This window comes from Phoca vitulina, unplaced genomic scaffold (genome assembly GCF_004348235.1).
Source record: "Phoca vitulina isolate PV1807 unplaced genomic scaffold, GSC_HSeal_1.0 scaffold19, whole genome shotgun sequence".
Taxonomy (NCBI): domain Eukaryota; kingdom Metazoa; phylum Chordata; class Mammalia; order Carnivora; family Phocidae; genus Phoca; species Phoca vitulina.
The window spans coordinates 24,971,367-24,990,497 of NW_022589722.1; the positions used below are offsets into that span (position 1 = coordinate 24,971,367).

Genomic DNA, 19,131 nt, shown 5'->3' on the forward strand with positions numbered 1-19,131 from the left:
AAGGCAGGCGCTTAACGACTGAGCCACCCAGGCGTCCCCATAATTACTTCTTTAAAGTATACAGTTCAGTGGTTTTTAGTATATTCGCAAGACTGCGCAACCTACACCACAATCGATTTTAGAATATTTTCACTATCTCTAAAGCCCAAGACCTCTTCTTCAGCATTTGCTCCGCATCTCCCCCAAGCCCCAGCTCCAGGCAACCACTCATCTACTTTCTTTCTCTATGGGTTTCCCCATTCTGGACGTTTCTTTTAAATGGAATCATACAATATGTAATCTCTTGTGACTGGCTTCTTTCACTCAGCATGTTTTTGTGTTTTGGTTTTTGGTTTTGTGTGTTTTCATTTTTGAACCCCATAAAATAAAATTAAAATTAATAAGAAAATAGATTACCAAAGCCAGTGAGCAACTGGAGAAAAAGTACTTGCAAACTGTGAACTGCTTCTGGCACACTGACACTCGTCACTGGGGAGGGCCACACACGTTTCTGGAGGGCAGTGGGGATGTGGCGTGGCAGAGACTGTTCTGAAGTGTCAACAGGTTTTGTTCTGAGGTGTCAACAGGTTTAGGGGAGTGCCTGGCGCACAGTAAGTGCTCAGTGGAAGTTGGGTTTGGTAAGTACGGGCCCCTGGGCTTCAGACATGGGCCCGGCGACCTAACCATGGGCAGGGCAGCAGGAGGAAAGGCGGCACGGGCTCCGGAGGCGTGAGCAGGACCGTGCCAGACAGAGGTCACAGCGGGTACAAAGGTCCGACAGAAGTGGGGCGCACTGAACTCTGAGTGGTTTGGTGCAGCTAGAGCTTGAGGTAGCTGAAGAAGACTGTGGAAGAGGTGAGGGAGGGAGAGATCAGAAGGGTCTCAAATGCCAAGCTAAGATCTTGGCCTGAAGCCTGAGACTCCAGGGGCCAGGTACGGATGCCTTATTACAGGGATTCTCAGCCTCCTGGGGCCCGGCGATTCTTTGTTGTGGGGCCTGTCCTATGCACTGTAGGATGGTTAGTAGCATCCCTGACCTCTACCCACTAGCTGCCAGTGGTACTCCCTTTTCCCTGAGCTCCAATGATCAAAAATGTCCCCAGACCTTGCCAAATGGCTCCTGTGGAACAAATCCGCCCCCCATCCCTTCCCCTGTGCAGACCCACTGGCATATTAGAAAGGACTGAAGAGGACGTGAGGGGCGAGGGAGACCCAGGCGCTGATGGTGACCCCAGCCAGGCAGGAGGCAGAGACCTAGACACTCTGAAACTAGGGCCTCTAGCACTGTGATTCGGCAGACAGATGCAGGGAGGCGAGGTGCTGGGGAGAACACCCTTCCCCGAGATGGGGTGGGGCAGGTTGGAGGAGCCCTTTAACCCCTTGAATTCCCCTGCCATCCTGCAAGGACTACTGTTTGTATCTCTAGTTGACACGTAGAGAAAGTGAAACACCAAAGGTCAAGAGATCAAACGCCACACTAACTTCCCCAGGACAGGGAGCTCGCTCTCAGGCAAAGCCTTCGGGTCCCTGCAGAGTGCTGGAAAACGGCCACAGCGGGCTGCCCCCCACCCAGGCTCCCACCACCGCGAGGCCCCTCGGCTGCCTGGGAGTTGTCAGGGAGCCACCGGCCTTCTCTCTGATCTCCCTGAATTCTCACTGCTGGGGCTCAGATAGGTTAAGTAACTGACCCAAGGTCACAGGACTCGTGGGGGCAGGGCTAGGATTTGAATGTGAGTCTCCAAAGACCCTGCTTTTTTCTCTATTCCAACCGTCTAGCATCTCATTCATTCCATCAACAGACACATACTGAGGCCCGGACCAGCTGAGGTAGCCCTGCCCTGGATCAGCTCAGCTCACCCTCTGCGGGAGCAACAAAGGGGAACTCTGACTAAGTGCAAAATGCCGGGGCAGGAGAGGTGACCCAGCAGTCAGGGACAGTGGCCCTGCGGGGGGACGGTCCAGTCTGGAAAACACACCTGGACACAGGGAAGGGCTTGGAGCTGGCCAGCCCTAGGATCTGGGGCCTGGGGAAGTCCTGGGTGGGTAGAGGGGGTGACCAACCTCACATGGGGGCTCATTCAGACATCAACACAGACACAATAATCAGGGACCTGGCTGGACTGGAGGTGCAGAAGAAAGCACCCTCAAAACCACCTGTTGGGGAGTACTGATCCCCCGCCATTTAGAACTGAGGAACAGAGACTAAGAGTATAGCAGAGGGAGCTCCTGAGGGCGCACAGCCAGCAGTGGTAGAGGGGACGTGGTCTCGGCTGCTTCTGGACCCTGTGCTGCTGACCCGAGACCCTCAGCAGAAGCTGTGCGCCTCGAAGCCACATCCACAGAGTGCTCGCCTTCGGCTGATCCTGGAAAGCAGGGCCTGGAGGCCGCGCCCAGCCCCACCTGCAGAGGCCATCTGGAGTCAGGCCCTGGCCCTGGCACCAGTGACAAGAATGTGGCCAGAGCTTTGAACAAAGGGAGCCAGCGAGGCCAGCCGGGGAGGCCCTCCAATCACCACTGTCCCCACAGCAGCAAGGCAGGAGCCCAGGAAGGAGGTGGCAGGACACAGCGTCATGCCAGGGCCCCCCGGGCCTGAGCACCCAGCGGAGGCGGACAGGGGAATTGCTCTCAGGGCAGAACTGGCTCCCCACCCCTACTCGGGCCCAAGAGGACCCAAATCCTCTGACAGTAGCAAATCCCAAAAAAAGACTGCGGGTTGGCAGAGGACACAACATAAAAGCCCCACAGCTGGGCTGAGCACGCACAGGTGTTGTGCACACTGGGATCTCACTACTGCTTCCCACTTTGCAGGCCTCATGACCCCATTTTACCGATGGGGACGCCAAGACCGGCAGAGGTCATCACCCACCCAAGGGCATACAGCTAATGGAAGAAAAGCCAGCACCCAAACCCTGGTAGAATTTACTCCAGAGCCTGTACAAAGAGAAGTAAAGCTAGACCGGGTTTTCAAAACGAACTAGATAAACAGGAAGTCCTGCTCCCAGGGAGGTCCCCCCACATGGACCAGGGTCACTAGCTTTCCCAATGACCTTGGCCTGCTCCTCCCCTCTCAGGCCTCTGTTCCCTTCTGCAAAAAGGCGGCCCTGGACTGGATGTTTCCTAGGAGCAGATGCGCATCTGTACCATAAAGCTACCGCCCCACGCCTTTTTGCCCTTGGTCAGCCAGGCCTCACCATCACACACTTTCCCTATGGGGACACCGAGGCACAGAGCAGCCGCATGACTGTCCCACGGCTGCACAGAGCCAGGTCTGGAACCCAGGTCTGTCTGAGGTCTCCCTCCCGTGTTCTGTCACACTCTCTCACTCACGTGGGTATAAAGGCTGCCTTTTCTAGTGTTCGAGAGAAGCACTGGGCGGCCAACCTGACCATACTGCACCTGCTTCTCGATGTGTGCAGAAGAACAGGAGGCCTCCATCTCTACCCGCTGCTGTGCGGGGTGACCACATTCAACCACATTCCAAGAGGACCCTGCCCAGCACCAACTACGTGCTCAGACAATGTCCCCTCCCTGTCCCCTCTGATGGGGAAGGGGGCAGCTCACGGAGAAGCAGAGTTCATACCCCAAGAGGGCAGAGACCCAGACCATTGGGTAAGAGACTGCCCCCCGCCTCCCGAGTTCAGAACCAATGAGCACAGCACACGGCCTTGTTGTTTTTCTCTGCCCAGGACAGAAATTATTTACTTTGCTTTTCCAAGGAGGGAAAGAGAGACCAAGAGACAGGAATGAGGATAAACCCTAGGGACTGGACACCCAGCTCTACCAACTCCCATTCGCGATTACCGACACAGGATCTCCCCTCCAGACCAACAACAGCAAGGGAAGGGCCGTGACCCCTGACCGCACACGCCCTCGGGAGCCGAGAAGGCGGCATTGGAAGGCAGGAGCCTCTTTTTTGCCAGGTCGAGGAACGGGGCTGAGATGTCAGTGATTTGCTTCATATGACAACATGAGAGTGAACTTAGACTTTCAACAGGAAGCACGTCCGGAGAGCACGATCCTGAAAACTCTGACCAGACCCCTACCCCCACCCCTACCCAGAGGTTACTGGGAAAGCCTACGTCACTGTCATTCCGAAGCCTGTCTGGGCTGAATTCCAGGGGCCAGAGCAGAGGGAGGGGGCCCAGCTGGGAGCGAGTGGTAGCCCAGGCCTCTTCTGCCTACCAGCATCCTTCCCCCAGGAGGCAAGAAACAGGGGTGCTACCCCAGCCTGGGCCTTCCCACGCCCAGCTGGAGACCCCGGTCATCCGCAGCTGGAAACCGGAGCTAAAAATACCCTCCTCTGTCCAGCGTGCAGCAAGTGGGAACCCCGCCCCACCCTGACTGTGTGACCCCACTCCCCTGGCCTGCCTCACCCCCAACCTGCTGCTTCTCTCCCCACCTGGCATGGCCCTGGGGACAAAATGACCAAAAATGTGCCACTGGACGCCCAGAGCCAAGTTCTGGCTGGAGAGCCTGAAGTCCTGGCACATTTCCCCCTACTTGTCCCCAGCGCTGTCCCAGGGGCCCCAGAACCACCACGCTGGAGTCAGGGACACTTACCCAGGTAGATGTCTCCAAAAGACCCACTCCCGATCTTCCGTCCCAGGCGGTACTTGTTTCCCACGCGCAGCTCCATGACGCTCTCTCACTGCTGAGGGAAGCAGAGATACGGGGGTCAGGGAGCTGGGGAGCTGGGAAGGGAGCCTCACCGGCTGGAGCCCACCACACCCCCCTGCCAAAGGCCAGGGAAAGACACAAGGAACTTGGGAGACCGACATTCTCCCTCCCATTGTACAAGAGGAGAGCTGGCCCGGCTTTGCCTGAGGGCACCCAGGTGTCAGGTGGGCCGATGGCCTCCACAGGTGAGGAATAGCTGAGGCAGGCCGAGGCCGCGTGTCAGGGTAACCAGGCAGAAGGTAGAATTGGAGATAAAGCCCCAGAGGAAAGAGCCAAGCAAGCATCTCCTTGGGGGACACTCGTTCGGGGACCCTCCAATAGGAGCCTCTCAGGGACAGGCCAGTCACAATGGGCCAAGACCCTAAAAGGAAAATCAAAGACAAAGGGGGTGATGGGGAGGGGGGAAATCAGGAGCTGATCATTCTGGGGGTGCTACCATGGCAACCACCAGCAAGTTCTAACCTCCAGGGATGGCAGGACATGTTGAATGGAGGGTCCCAAAGGAGCTCCTCAGCCCCTTTAGGACTCAGAAATGACAGGGTCCCCTGCCCCGACCTCCAAGCCCCCATGCTTCTGGTAACAAGAATTGGACACCAGGCCTCCGCAGCCTGGCCCTGTCTTTCCAGAGGCCAGAAGTTGCCAGCTTGCAGTGTGCCCTGCAGGAGAGAGGCCTCCTCTCCAACTCAGAGGGCGGGCAGGAAAGGGGGCCCTGAGAACATCCAATTGTCTCCCCCTCTCGACCTCACGACACCACCTCACACAGGCCTCTCTGCACAACATTCTTTGAATGGCCGGTTTGGGGCTGGCTTCCTTCAAGACTAGAAGGAGGGTCTCCTTAGAGGGCCCCATAGAGCAAATGAGGGGACCAAAGCCAGGTTTTTAGCCACCAGGCTCTGGGGTGGGAGGAGAGCTCTGAGGGAGGGATGCTGATTGGAGCCACTCCCCTCCTTCCCGTGTCCCATCCTGGATGCCCAAGCTCATGCGACATCAGGGACCACCCTGGTAGAGACCCTCTGCCCTCTGAGGTCCTGGCCAGCAGAAAGGGAAACTCCAAGGCCAGGAGATGGTTTCTACAGTTAGGTGATAGGCGACGGTGGACTATGGAACAGGGAAAAGGATGGGGGATCCCTAAGATCTCAGAGTGTCTAGAAGAGGGGTCTTCCTCTGCAGACAAGGAACTCAGGCCTAGAGAGCCCATCACCTGCCCCCCACTCCCCAGCAGCAAGTTGGTGGCAGTCTCCTCCCCTGGGACTCAGACAGGGTTCCCCGCTGCCCCCACCTGACACACACAGGAGTTATTTACTGCCAGGGCCGGGAAGCAAAGCAGGAAGATGGAAATGCAGCTGTACTAGGCATAGCAGCTGGGCCCCTTCCCTATGCCCAATGCCATCCCCAAAGCCAGACCCACCTGGGAGGGGAGATGGGAGAGATTTAGTTCGCAGATGGCGGGGCTGGAGCTCTCGGCCCCCCCTCCCGCAGAGGCAAGAAGCCAACAGCTCCTGCCCAGGAGGGACATCCAGCCCCAGCGGCTAACTCCCAGCGGAGCCGCCACTAGCCCTTCACTGAGGACCACAAGGAAGTAGCCTCCACCCCATGCCAGCCAAACTCTGGGCTCTCAACCAAGGGCCTCTGCCCACACGCCTGGCCGGTCCCGGCTGAGGTGCCGTGGCTGCCAGCGGAACACGCTCCACATTTGCAGGAAACTCACAAGCCACACATTTCACATACACAGCGACCTGTGTGTACACTCCAAAGGAAAAAAAAGAAAAGCAGACACACACCATGAGACCCATGGTGGGGGGGGGCAGGGGGGAGGAAGGGGGGTGGTGTCAAGGGTGTGTACACACACAAACACTGCCCTCCCCCGCCCCCGTTCTGTTTTCCGCCAACGCCAATTCAGAGACCACACATGGCAGCCGGGAAAGCCGCAGGTTAGGAAAGGAACATAAATATACCCGCATCCTATATTACATAAATACCCACGCCGGGTTATATAAATACCCGCGCCCTCCGTCTGGGTGCCTTACATAAATACACTGCACATGACCCCCCAGCCCCTCCCCACTCACCGGGCTATGGGCAGAGATGGGGAGAAGAGAGGGTGCAAACAAACCAGCCCTGATGGAAACCACTGCTGGGCGCTAGCCACCCAGACCCAGGGGGCCAGGCCCCCAGGGAGAGCCTCCACTGTCCCAGCACTGTCCCCTAAAAAGCCTCCCAGAGGAGAGGAGAAAGGATTGAGTCAGGAAAAGGAGAAGCTTGCCAGTTCTTTGCCGCTTCTCCCATGGGGGGGGGGGGGGGGGGAATAAACGAAGTAAAAAAAAAAAAAAAAAAAGAGAGAGAGGCAGACGCAAATCCGGAGTTTCAGCTGGTTAAAGAAATTACACAAACTACCAAGCAGCAGAGCACATGGGCAGTTTTCTTACTCTCTGACACCCCCTCACCCCAGCCAGGGCCCTGGTCACTGGACCATTAAAATAAAAATTGGAGGGACATTCTAGACAGGAAGGCAAAGGAGCCCCAAGCCCAGGCATTCGCTGGGCGCAACTTCTGACACCCTGGATCCCTGTCCCTTCTCTCCAAACCCTTCTCCCTGAAGAAGGTTGTGCCAGAAAGAACATATGCAAGAGAACTAAGGGCAAAGTTGGGGAGGGGGCTCACCCCGCTTTGAGTTTGGGCGTGAAGAGGAGCTCGGAAATCCTCTCTCTAGAGATAACCCGGACACAAACATAGTTTCATGTTCCACAGAGACTTGCAAAACATGGATTTCTCACGGGCAGAAATGGGAGAATCCGATCTGATAAATAACCCCCACCCCTTTCTTTCTCTCCACAAAGGAAAACAGAATCGGTGGCTGGGTGACCACACACCCCATCACCTCGGGGGCCCCCACGCGCCCCGGAGCGCCCCCATCCAACATGCGGGAGCAGCCTCGCTGACCCCCAGGTCCCGAGCTCCGAGCCAGGAGAGAAGGGGGGAGGCGCTGCTGATTGTCCGGCGAAACACACAGAAGCCCGGGGTTTGGCCGAGAAGCCCGAATCCACAGTATCAACAGTCTCGGGTGCCCCCAGCGCCCCAGTCCCGGACCCCCCCACTCCCGTAGGGTCCCCCAATTACAGCCCCGCGGTGGCCTCTCGGCCGGCTGGGGCCTTGAAGGGTCCAACTGGGGGAGGGGGAGGCGGGCCGGACTGGGGGGGCCTCCCCCGGTGAAGCCTGCAAAATAATAGTCACCCTCCTCCTCCTCGTCCCCAGCCGCGCCTTTGTCCTCGCCGGGCCGAGCGGGCGGCGCCCGGGCTGCCCCCCCCCCCCCCCCGTACCCGAGTGCGAACGCGCGTGTGTCCGCCCTCCCCTCCCCTCCCTCTCGCGCAAAAACAAAGAGGCGGAGGGAGCCCCGTTTCCCCCCGGGTTTGCGCCCCTCCGCGGGCCCGCGGCCCCCCAATATTTACCCCGCCGGGAAGGCGCCGGTGCCGGGCCGCTGCTCGGGGGGCTGCCGCGGGCGGGGGCGACCCGCCGGGGCGGATGCCGGAGGATTCGCGGAGCCGCCCGGCGCGCCAGCCTCTCCCGGCCCAGCCGCCGCTGCCGCCGCCGCCGCCGCCGCGCTCCGCTCCGCTCCGCTCGGCCCCGGCCGGGCTCTGGCTCTGGATTCTCGCCGCCGCCGCCGCCGCCTCCCTCCTCCGGGCCCTCCTACCCGCCCGCCCCCGCCGCCGGCTCGCGCGCTCCCGCCCGGCGCGCACCCGCCGGCTCCCATTGAGCCCCGGGCCCGACCGCTGATGTCATCCCCGGCCCGCCGCCGCCGCCCCGGAGGATTTAAAGGGCCCGCGCCCTCGGCTCCCGGGGACTCTGGGGGGGGGGGTGCTCAGCCGGGAAACACGGTCCCCCCCGCCCCGCCTGGCCAGGAGAGCGTTGCAGGAACGCGGTCTTACGTGTGGGGCCGGGGAACACACACAGCCACCGACACCCTGATCCAGTCTGGGGCACAGGTGTAAAAAGCTGGGTGGGGGTGGGGAGGAGGCGGGCGCACAAAAAGCTGGGGTTTTCTAGATCCAAAGCCTCCTCTTCCCCCGGTTCTCTCTCCTCTCAAACCAAAGCAGTGGCTCCCTGCGAAGGCCGCTGCAAAAAAAAAGAATGGAGAGTTGGGGGCTTCAGAGTCCTTCAGAGAACACAGGCCAGGTTGATTCAGGGGTCAGTGATTTGACAGGACAGCAGGAGATAGAGAATGCCATTGACCAAGGACCCGGGGAGGTAGCTACCCTCACCACCCCCCACACCCCTCACCCCATAGAAAGGACCCTCCCAGCTCTTCCAGCAGTGCAGACTGTGATGGGCACGAACCCCAATTCTGGTCTCACTGGTTTAATGAGGAACCCTGCACACTGCCGGGGAACTAACACGAGTCAGGGTCCCCAGTGGTGCAGGGTCCCCAGTGGTGCAGGGTCAGCTAAGGCACCTCCCAACTCTGGGCTTGGCTTTCCATATCGACAAATCAGGAAGAAGACCCCTGGCTCCCCAGGTCACTGGGAGAATTAATTAAGGCTTCTCACCAGCTTCCAGGGTAGCCAATGAAAGGTTCCAGGGCAAAGTTATTAAAATGATGATATTGACACTGCGCCATGCAAAGCTCCAAATTATGACACACATCCACTCACACACAGAGTTGTGATGGTGGACCCACAAAATACCAGAGTGCACTGCATCCAATCCCAGAAGCATGGTTCCTGGGAAGAGTCACTTCCATAATAACCACATCCTCCCTCGAGGCTGAGGGACTTAGTCACACACTGTCCAAACTGGTGGGACCCCGCAGATCAGGCTCCTCCTCTCTCCCAGACTAGGAAACTGGGGCCCAGAGAGGGGAGGGGTTTGCCCAGGACCACACAGCACAGCAAGATAGATAGCTGGCCTGGGCCAGGACCTGGCCTCAGTGCCCCCTTTGCCAGAGCAGGGGGTCACCAGCCAAGATGGTGGGCTTCGCTTGACCTGCATGGTATTTTTTTGTTACTTATATTGCTTTGCTAATTGATAACCAATGTTTTAAATGGGCCGATTTCATAGTATAGGTCCATAGTCCCTACTTCTCTTGAAGCCCTGGGAGAACGGGCAACCCTGGTCCAAACTCACACCAGGCTCTTGGCCACACTCAGTTGGCCATTGGCCTGGGCAGCAGCCACCAACTTCGTTCCTCACATGAGCTTGTTGTACCCATTTTCATGACTTCCTTTATCCCCTGGAGGTCCCCAAGTATGACCCTGTCCTAGAAGCCAGCTACCACCAATGCCCTGCCCTTTGTCATCTCTTTTCATCCCAATCTCCCCAACCCTGAATCCCGAGGCTCTGCTTCCAGCATCCAGGGATGCTAGCACTCTGTGTGGCTGCATGTTCTCCTAAAGTGAAACAAGGTGCTCAGGCCTAGGCCTACCGAGCAGGCGTGGAATGTACCCGTGTCCTCCATCCTCACCACCGCCCCCTCCAATAATGGCCTCCCTCTCCAGGAAGGGATTAGCACCGCTCGGCTCTGGCATCTACTAAGCACCTGGCCCCGAGGAGGTGGTTAACCTCTGAAACAACAACAGATTAAATCCTACTCTATTCTTTCCCTGGTTTACAGAGGGCATCTGAGGCTCTTAACAGTGCTTGCCTAAGGACACACATTAACCACCACAAAGTCCCAGCTTCCCTGCCCAATCCCGTCACCTCCCCACTCCCCACTGAAGGATCCTGGTCAGTTCCCTGGGCCACCCAGTCTTAAGACCTACTAGTCCCCTAAGGCCTGCTCCCAGGCTCTCTCCTGCTGTCCCTATCTGCTGTCTCCCTTGGAAGAATGCTCCCCACACCCTGCTGCTAATTACCTGTGTCGTGGGCCCAAGTTCTCTTTCCTACTCCCCTAGAAGACCAGCTCCTGGGTACTTCTAAAAAGCTTCACAGCTCAGTTCTAAGGAGACACTGAGAGATGACACAAAACCCAGCAGAGGACTGGAGGTGATTCCAAAGGGAAAGAAATCTTACGGAGTTCTAGCAGCCTCTGGGCCTGACTTCTCTCTTCATTCTAGGTTCTCAATGATTCCTCCTGGGACTTAACTCCCAACTTTAAGGCCCAGGGGTGTGGCCAGCTTGAGTTCATCCCAGTTCCGCTCCCTGCACACCCACTCACTCACCCAGGAGATGCAATCAGCCCAGGACAATAGGTGTCAGTGCAGTCCCAGCTCACATGGGTCCCGCCCTGGAGTTGAGCTGCTCTGCACTGGCTCAGGAGGAGAGACTCCTCAGCATGCTTCCAATCTGACACTTTGGATTCGTTTCCTTGGCACACAACACGCTGCCCCCCCCCCGCCCCCCGCCAGCCCCTGGAGCCCTGGGCTGGGGATCTCGAAGATATGATGATATTGCAGAAGAAATCAGAGATGGGGAGGAAGCTTTCGGTCCTCCCAAAGGGATCTGCAGTCTGAGTCTTGCCTGTGGGCACCCCACCCTGCATTTAGTAAACATCAGGATGGTCCTTCAAATGGCCCTACGCAGGCCTTAGCCCGGGCAGTTCCTGCTGCCTGGGATGCTTTTCCCTCAGATATCCGCATGGCTCATTCCCTCACCTCCCCGAGGCCTTGGTTCTCATCTCCTTCACAGGGAGGCCTTCTGGTCTTCCTGATTTAAGATCCCAACCCCACTAGGGCACTGCCGCCCCTCCCCACCCCCCCACCCCCTGCTGCTTCATTTTTTCTTGGCATATCTCTGTATAACATATTCTACATGGTACTTATTTGAATTGTGTGTGTGTGTGTGTGTGTGTGTGTCTGAGCCCCCTACTAGATTATAAGCTGCACGAAGGCAGCTATTTTGGGGACACCACCGGTCACCAGTGTCAAGAACAGTGTCTGGCACATAGGAGGTGGTAATATTTGCTGAATGAGTGAATGAATCGTCCATGAAGAGACAGCCTTCCGTCTCTCTGACAAAACATCAAGAGCTACTTTATTGAGCACCTACTGTGTGCTGGGCCCTCTACAAGACACGTCACGGCACTGACGCATCCAACCCTCCGCAGAGGAAGTGGAGAGGGAATGGCCGGCAGAGCCTGTGCCCCTGACCACTTCTCCCAGGCTGGTGCAGAACACATTTCCAAAATAAGGCCATGGCCCCTCCTTCAGGCTCCTGAGCCCCAATCCTGGAGGAGCAATTTGGGGCCCCCCACCAAGAGCCACAGGGGCCTGAGGGGCTCATTTCTGCCAGCTCCATCATTTTACAGTGGAGACTGAGACCCAGGGAGCCTCGCTCAGAGTCACAAAGGGAGCCAAGACAGGAGCCCACTGTGGTTGAGAAGCTGGCTTCCAATGCTGACTTTGCCACTTTTTAGCTGTGTGACCCTAGGAAAGTTCCTTAAACTCTCTGAGCCTCATTTGTAAACCAGGGATAATGCAGATGATTATGCACGAAAACAACTTAGCCCGGCAGCGGCCCTGAGGAAGAGGAAGATGATGACAAGGTTCTGCGGAGCCGGCAGGGAGCGGGATCCAGGCCCCCTGACTTGGACTTCTAGCACCTCAGGCTGGGTCTCCAGCTGCTTCTTTCCTTGCCTTCCCCTTCCCCTTCAAGGTAGAGGTGGGCAAACCCAGGGGGGGCTGGCCCACCCTCTGTCTTCACCCACGGCCGTGGCTCTAGGATGCCCCTGCAGGAAGTTTCTCAGAGTCTTCCTATTCTTAGCGGCTACTCGTGCCTCTCCCAAGACCCCAGAGGGTCGATGGCCCACCACAGGCTCTGCTCCAAGAGGTCCTCCTCAAGCCTGCCAGCCTGAAAGTGCTGCTTTGGTGCATTCTTCTCGCCCAGTGAGGCCTTGGCAGCTTGCCCCCGGACCCTTCCATGATGTTCCACCCACCTCTGACTGTTTGCAGGGCAGTGCCCTGTCTCCAATCAGGGCCTTGGCCTGGGCCTCTCCAGACTCCACTGCCTTTAGACGCTTCTCCCAGTGACCTCACCACATTGCCACGCCTGGTCATTCTCCCACAGTGGTTCCTCCCTCCTCCCTCTTCGGGGGGAGAACGCAGCAGGGTGGGGTAGCAAGGGGCCTGGACCAGGGGCCAGGAAGCCCACGTTTGAGTCCCAACTCAGCCACTGAATGTCAGCAGGAATTGGGAGAATTCACAGCCCCTCTCTGGGGACAAGGAGACCTCTAAGTCCTTTTCTTCACTCTCCCCATCTATAAACTAAGGGCTGGACTGGATGTGGGGAAGGTCCTATACACTCCACATCTGGGGTACTCTGTTGAGAAAGACCCTGAGGTCACGCACATCTGGGCTCAGTGGGAAAGGGTTTTCTCTACCCATCCCCCCGCACCCTCGTCCATATTCAAAACATTGTGCACATCCCATCAGCTCCACCTCCTAACTATATTCTGACCCCAGCCACCTCTCACCGTGTGCATCTTTCACTTGGATACCATAGCAGTTTGTTACCTGTGAGATCACATCCCTTGACTACTGAAGACACCAAATGCTCCCTCTGTCCTTAGGGTGAAATCCATGTTCTTTCCCAGGCCTGCTATGATCTGGCCCCTACCTGCCTCTCAGACCTCATCTCAAACTACCTTTTTTCATTTCTTCTTTCATTTCATCATACCTCAGGGCCTTTGCCCTTGTCATTCCTTCTGCCTAGAATTATCCGCCCCCCCCCAGATCTTCAATGGCTGCCTTCAATGGTTTGAACACAATGACTTCTATTCAAGTCACAACTCAAAAGTTACCTCCTCAAAGAGGCCTCCTTTGACCACACAATTTTTTTTTTTTTTAACGTAAGCTCCACGCCCAACGTGGGGCTTGAACTCACAACCTGAGATCAAGAGTCGCACACTCTACTGACAAGCCAACCAGGTGCTCTGACCGCACAATCTTAAGCAGGCCCCCTTCCCCTCTGCCTCCTTCTACTGGATCACCCCTGCCTTATTTTCTTTATGTCACTTACTACAGGCTGAAAACATTAACTTGTTTATTTTTAGTGCCCTTAAACATAAGCTCCAAGAGAGAGAAATCCTCTTATAGGTGCTCCTGTGGGTATCCAATTGGTAATGGGTGCCCCATAAATACTTGAGCAATGAGCAAATTCTGCTGTGGGTGTGTGGTCGTAGGGGTGGAGGCAAGGGCCTGGCACTTTCAATCCTTGGGCCAGATGGTGCCTGACAGCCTCCCCTCAGGGACAAGCCTTACTTATCCTGGGGTTCCTCCCCACCCCATCCACCCCTTCTCATGGTGGGCTCTTGGCCCTCCCCCCTCCACCAGGGCAAACCCTCTCTGGGTATTCCCTGGTCTTCATTGGGGACTCAACTCCCAGAGGAGCTGGGAGCACTTGTTTCTAAAGGCACAGGAGCAGGGAGCACTGAAAACCCCCCAGCGTCACCCAAGGGCCACTGCCCTCACCTCTGCCCACCCTCCTACCTGTCTGCGTCCTTCCTTCAACTTGGCCTGTCACCCCGCTGCCCCTCCGCTCGACACAACCTCGTTGTTTGAGCCGCTGCCAATCCTCTCCAAAATGTGCTCCTTCCATCCTCTGGGAATCCAAGGAATTCCATCTCCAGGACACACAACCACTCATTAACTGGGCCACGGGAATTACGATGATTGCCATGGCTAATAGTCCCAATTCCCACAGCAACACTTCTCAAGTCAGCATAGCTGGTGCGATTCATCATCTTACCCTGTCACACGTCTGTCCACAAACATTTCCTGATGCCTACTCCTCACAGGGCCTGAGAGATCCACGCTGAGCCCTGCTCGCCTCAAGCTGACAATCTGCCTGGGCCAGCTGGGTGAGCACAAGAAAAAAAAAAAAAAGATGGACTCAGGATACCAGAGAGAACCTGCTAGATGGTGAGCACCACAGGACAGGTCCACGTGGCCTGGCATCAGCGGGGGGGTGGGGGGGGGGCAAGGGGGTGGTGAGCTGCCCCACACCCTCCACCCAGAGCTTCCTGCAAAAAGCACCACTGGAGAGTTCTTAACTTGAGGGGAAGGGCTACACGGATACAGCATCCAGATGAATACTTGAGACCCTTTCTTACCAGACTGCCCACCAAGCCCCTTCCGTGGAGAAATTGGGGAGTTGCCACTGGGGACGTTAGAAGGAGGAGGGGCTTGAAAGTGGGTAGATTTGGAGGATGGAGAAGAACAGCCCAAGCCTACGCTTTGGTAGGAACCTCAGACATTTGAAGGTGGGGGGCCCCCTGTGGAGAGACGGGTCAGATGGCACCCAGGATCCCCCTCCCTGAGAGGGGGAGAAGGCCGATGAGAAAGGTAGAGTTGGGCAAGGTCTTTAATCCCAAGCTGCTACATATGGGATTTAGCCACTGGTTTTGCTCAGAACAGCTTGGCATTTTGCGCATGGAAGGGGAGAAGAGGGATAGAATGAGCAAACTCGCATTTATTGGACGATGTGGCACTGCAATGGGCACCACTCATGGGCTCTTGTTGAATTCTCTACAGCAGTCCCATGAGCTGGAGATCAACCCACCTGTTTTACAGGTAGGAACCTGAGGCTGACAGAGTTTACCAGAACATGATCTAATGTTCATAAAGGTTATGAAGGACTCCAATTTACCCTTCCAGACCCACCCTGGGGCCTCACCCTGCCTCACAGCCTGCACCCCAATCTGCCTTTGTCTCCCTCAGTGCATGCCAATGGGAACCTGCCCATGTGTCTGAGGCCCCCACTGAACGGGCCCCCTTGCTCTTCAGGACACCATGAATCCACTCACCTACTCTGAAAGCATCCAGGGGATTCTGGTGACTACTAACGTAGCTGTCTCCAAAGTAGATGCCAGCACCCCAGGAAATTCACTGAGTGATCCATTGGGGGGTGGGAAGAAAGATCAGAATTTGTATTCTTATCCAGTTTTTAATCTTACCTTTCTAAATGTTCTATCTTAATGTATGTTTTATAATGCACACATTAGCACAGCTGAACATATATACCCAAGTTTTAACAAATATATATACATATGAATATAAAGTGCATGCTCAAAAATATTCTTACAGAAGGGGTACGCAACCGTAGTTTACATCGGAGGACCCCAGATATGAGCTCTCACTTGAGAGGCAGTGGTGGTAGAGACCTGGCTTCAGCAAGCTGAGTTCAGATCCTTCATCAGCTATTTCTGGGCTGTGTGGCTGGGCGAGTTTATAGAACTTCCCTGTACTTCAGGTCCCTCATGTCAGAACGGTGGGGGGGGGGGAGGGGCACAGCGCACACCTCAGGCAGATTAAAAGAGATGATGCCCAGGGGCGCCTGGGTGGCTCAGTCGTTAAGTGTCTGCCTTCGGCTCGGGTCATGATCCCAGGGTCCTGGGATCTAGCCCTGCATCGGGCTCCCTGCTCGGTGGGAGGCCTGCTTCTCTCTCTCCCACTCTCCCCTGCTTGTGTTCCTGCTCTCGCTATCTGCTATCTGTCTCTCTGTCAAATAAAATAAATAAAATCTTAAAAAAAAAAAGAGAGATGATGCCCAGACAGCCCGTAGTCCAGAGTCTGGTACCTGAATGATAGATGTAGTTATTCTTCCCTCAGTCACAGGGAGCAGAGCCGGGCCTGGCCTGGGCCTTGTGGTGGGCTGAGCCCTTGGGGACTGCATCTACTATAGGAGGCCCAGGACCCAGAATAAGTCACTACAAATCAGCGTGACCAGGGTTAAGACAGAGATCGCTAAAATGGCTAGGGGAGGCTGACATCCTTATCACTGTCCTGGTGTGACAGGCGAGGCAGAAAGAGGTGGCCTCAGAGGGTCGCGGACCCTCACTACAAGACGATTTTAGCACTTAGGAACTCCCCCCAGGGCACGAAGCCCTTTCTCAACCAGCCTAGCATGCTGTAGGGGCACATTACAGGAAGGCCAAATTAGAAACACAGAACAAAATCTCCCAGGTCTAGAAGCAGATGGCTCAGGGGAGTGTGGAATTTTCCATCCTAACTGAGATGGGGCCACAGGTACTCCTCAGATTCAGCTGACAGGTACCCAGACACCCCCCCCCGAAGATGGCCAGGGGGCCATGAAGATGAAGGGGTCATGGTGTGGGTGTATGAGCAGAGATTGAATAGGCCCTAAGAATGGAAGGAGGCCCTGGCTACCTGGCAATGGACAGGCTTGGCAGCGGGTACTAAGTAGGTAGGTGGGGACTTATTATCCCATTTCACAGATGAGGAAATGGAGGCTCAAAAACCAGAGACATCTGTTTTCTCTCAGCTGACCTTAGCCTGGTACAAGTGCAGCTGATGACTCAGCCTTGACCTCCTCCTTCCCCTAGCATCGAGTAGTCTCTGGCATAAGAGATCCCTGCAGGAGTTAGGTGCCCTGGGGTCTAAACCTACTCTGTTACTGCTCCCTGTGTGCATCCTGAACAAATCCCCTGTTCTCTGAACCTCAGTTTCCTTATCCGTACAAGGGGTTGATCACTAAGTTCCACCTTCACCCTCCCCTCCTACTTTTCTTCCAATCCTCTCACTTCCAAAGCCCTTCTAGAAGCTTATCCCAAGGGTTGAACCCTTCTAGGGGCCTGGAGGTCACAGCCCTGCCTTAGGGATCTGTCTGGGCCTGGCTCATGCAGAGTGGATGTGAGCCCATCTGCCCCAGACCCAGAGACATCTCCATTCTGGGGAGCCTGTCCCCCTGTCCCCAGCTCTTCCTCTACTCCCTCAGCAGCTTCTGCTGGCCCAGTCCCTCCTCCAAACTCACAAACACTGTGGACCCTTTTTCTGCCAGAACCGTGAGGGTGGTGGGGGAGGCTTTCTACATAAATTAGCTCACCTAATCCTCACAACGTTCTGGGGAACTTGCTTTATGGATCCATTTCCCTGATGTGGAAACTGACACAAAGACCTTTCTTGGACCCCAGGGTTGGAGGTGGAGGTCTTGGCCTGTGTGACCCAGAGCCCATGTTTTCCTATGACACCTCTCTGTCTCCCCCCACAAATCCTTCCTCCAAGTATTCAGAATGGCACCCAACTATGGCCCTTCCCTCAAATGTAACATTATGCAGCCATTAAAAATAATGATTACACATACACAGATGACTAATAACAACAGAGAAAATGCTTATGACACAATGTTAAGAGGAGAAAAGCAAGACACAAAAATTGTAAATACAGTATGATAAAATGAGATTAACATGATTGTGCACAGAATCCAGACTGGGAAAGAAAATACACCAGAATATCCACGATTGTTTTGTGTGTGTGTTAGTACCACGGGCAATTTCTTTCCTACTCTTCCCAATTCGCCAAACAGTCAACCCATGCACATTACTTTTACAACGAAGAAAAGATATCATGTACAAAAAATGATAGATTTGTGGTTGAAATATTTGGAAACCTGCTGTTTCCTCTTCAACTCCCTCTCCTTCAAATCCCTCCAAAGCCTACGTTTTCAGTACAACGTGACTATAACCAAGAGACATCGCAGGAGTTTGGGGAGCACCCGGCCCCTCCACAGACCCACGTCCAGCTCCGCCTCTCTGAGCAGCCTGCTTTGACCAGACTGTCCTCTGCGGCCAGTGAGGAACCCCCCCGCCCCCGACCCTCCTCCCAGCTCCCGCCCGAGCTGCTGCTAAGGCTCACCTGATACTCGCGGACCGGCCTCGGAGATGCGAGGTGAGCACACCTGTCCCTTCAGGTGAGGACTCGGCCAGGGCGCCCCGCGCAGGAAGGAGGGAGCCGGCCGGGGGCGGGGCCGTGACGCCACCCTTCCAGCCCCGCCCCCGGCTTCCCGGCCACGCCCCGGCTTCCCGGCCCCCCCAGGCGCTCGTGATTGTCGTGCTTGCGGGGTGAGCCGCTGGGGACACTCCTCCCGACCCGCACGTCCCCCCACCCCGCCCCCGTAGGCGGACCCCCAGCCATCAGCAGCACCTGCCAAAGGGAGCCTCCAAGTGCGCCCTCGGGGGTGGGCGGGCTGGAAGGAGAGGTCCTGCTCTTCCGCAGCGAGGGTCCCTTCGAGAAGCCTGGAAAGAGCTGGGATCCCCACTACCCCCTAACTCCACCTCTCCACCTCCACCCCCGGTTTACAGAGAACTGCTGGGTCCGCGGATTCCAGGTCCAAATCACCTGGGATAAAGAATGACGTCCGAGAGACGGAGGGAGCCTCTGATTCCCCGAGTGTTTTCTTCTCTTTGTACCCCACTCTCTGTGCTTCCCTAGGACCCTTCCTCCGATCCCTTCTGCTAAGGAAATCAGGAATGGGGGGAAGGGGGGAGTGACCAAGAAGTGTGATTCCAGCTCTTGGGGGTTGGGAAAAGGTAATCTGGCATCTGACGCCTGTAGCCAGAGAACTGTTTTCATCCACTTTATATCATCTGAGGTTGCTTATATTTGGCAGAGCTCTGTGTTGGATTCGCCAACCTTCTGGCGGTGGCAAAAAGAAAGGGCACCACTTCTTTGAAAAGGCAACCAGGCTTCACCTATCCAAAAGCTTTAAATACATGCTCGCCCTTGGACCCAGCAATTCTATTTCTGAAAA

The 19,131-nt window shown here is 56.1% G+C and overlaps 1 protein-coding gene across 8 annotated transcripts in view; it reads right to left on the reverse strand.

The window, feature by feature from the left end:
• LOC116639722 (casein kinase I) overlaps positions 1-18,327 on the reverse strand; it is a 33,008-nt gene extending 14,681 nt beyond the window's left edge. For 2 of the 8 annotated variants that reach the window (XM_032416270.1, XM_032416277.1), the window contains exons 1-2: positions 18,237-18,327; positions 4,540-4,630 (exon numbers count right to left, since the gene is read on the reverse strand). In XM_032416270.1, coding sequence (XP_032272161.1) covers positions 4,540-4,615 — 76 coding nt within the window. In that variant the 5' untranslated portion in view covers positions 4,616-4,630; positions 18,237-18,327. Of the gene's footprint in view, positions 1-4,539; positions 4,631-6,725; positions 6,879-7,317; positions 7,421-7,887; positions 7,962-8,102; positions 8,190-14,331; positions 14,440-18,236 lie in introns of those variants that run through there. The other 6 variants (XM_032416274.1, XM_032416276.1, XM_032416271.1 and 3 more) reach the window with 6 other exon arrangements.
• Positions 18,328-19,131: the final 804 nt, after the last annotated feature.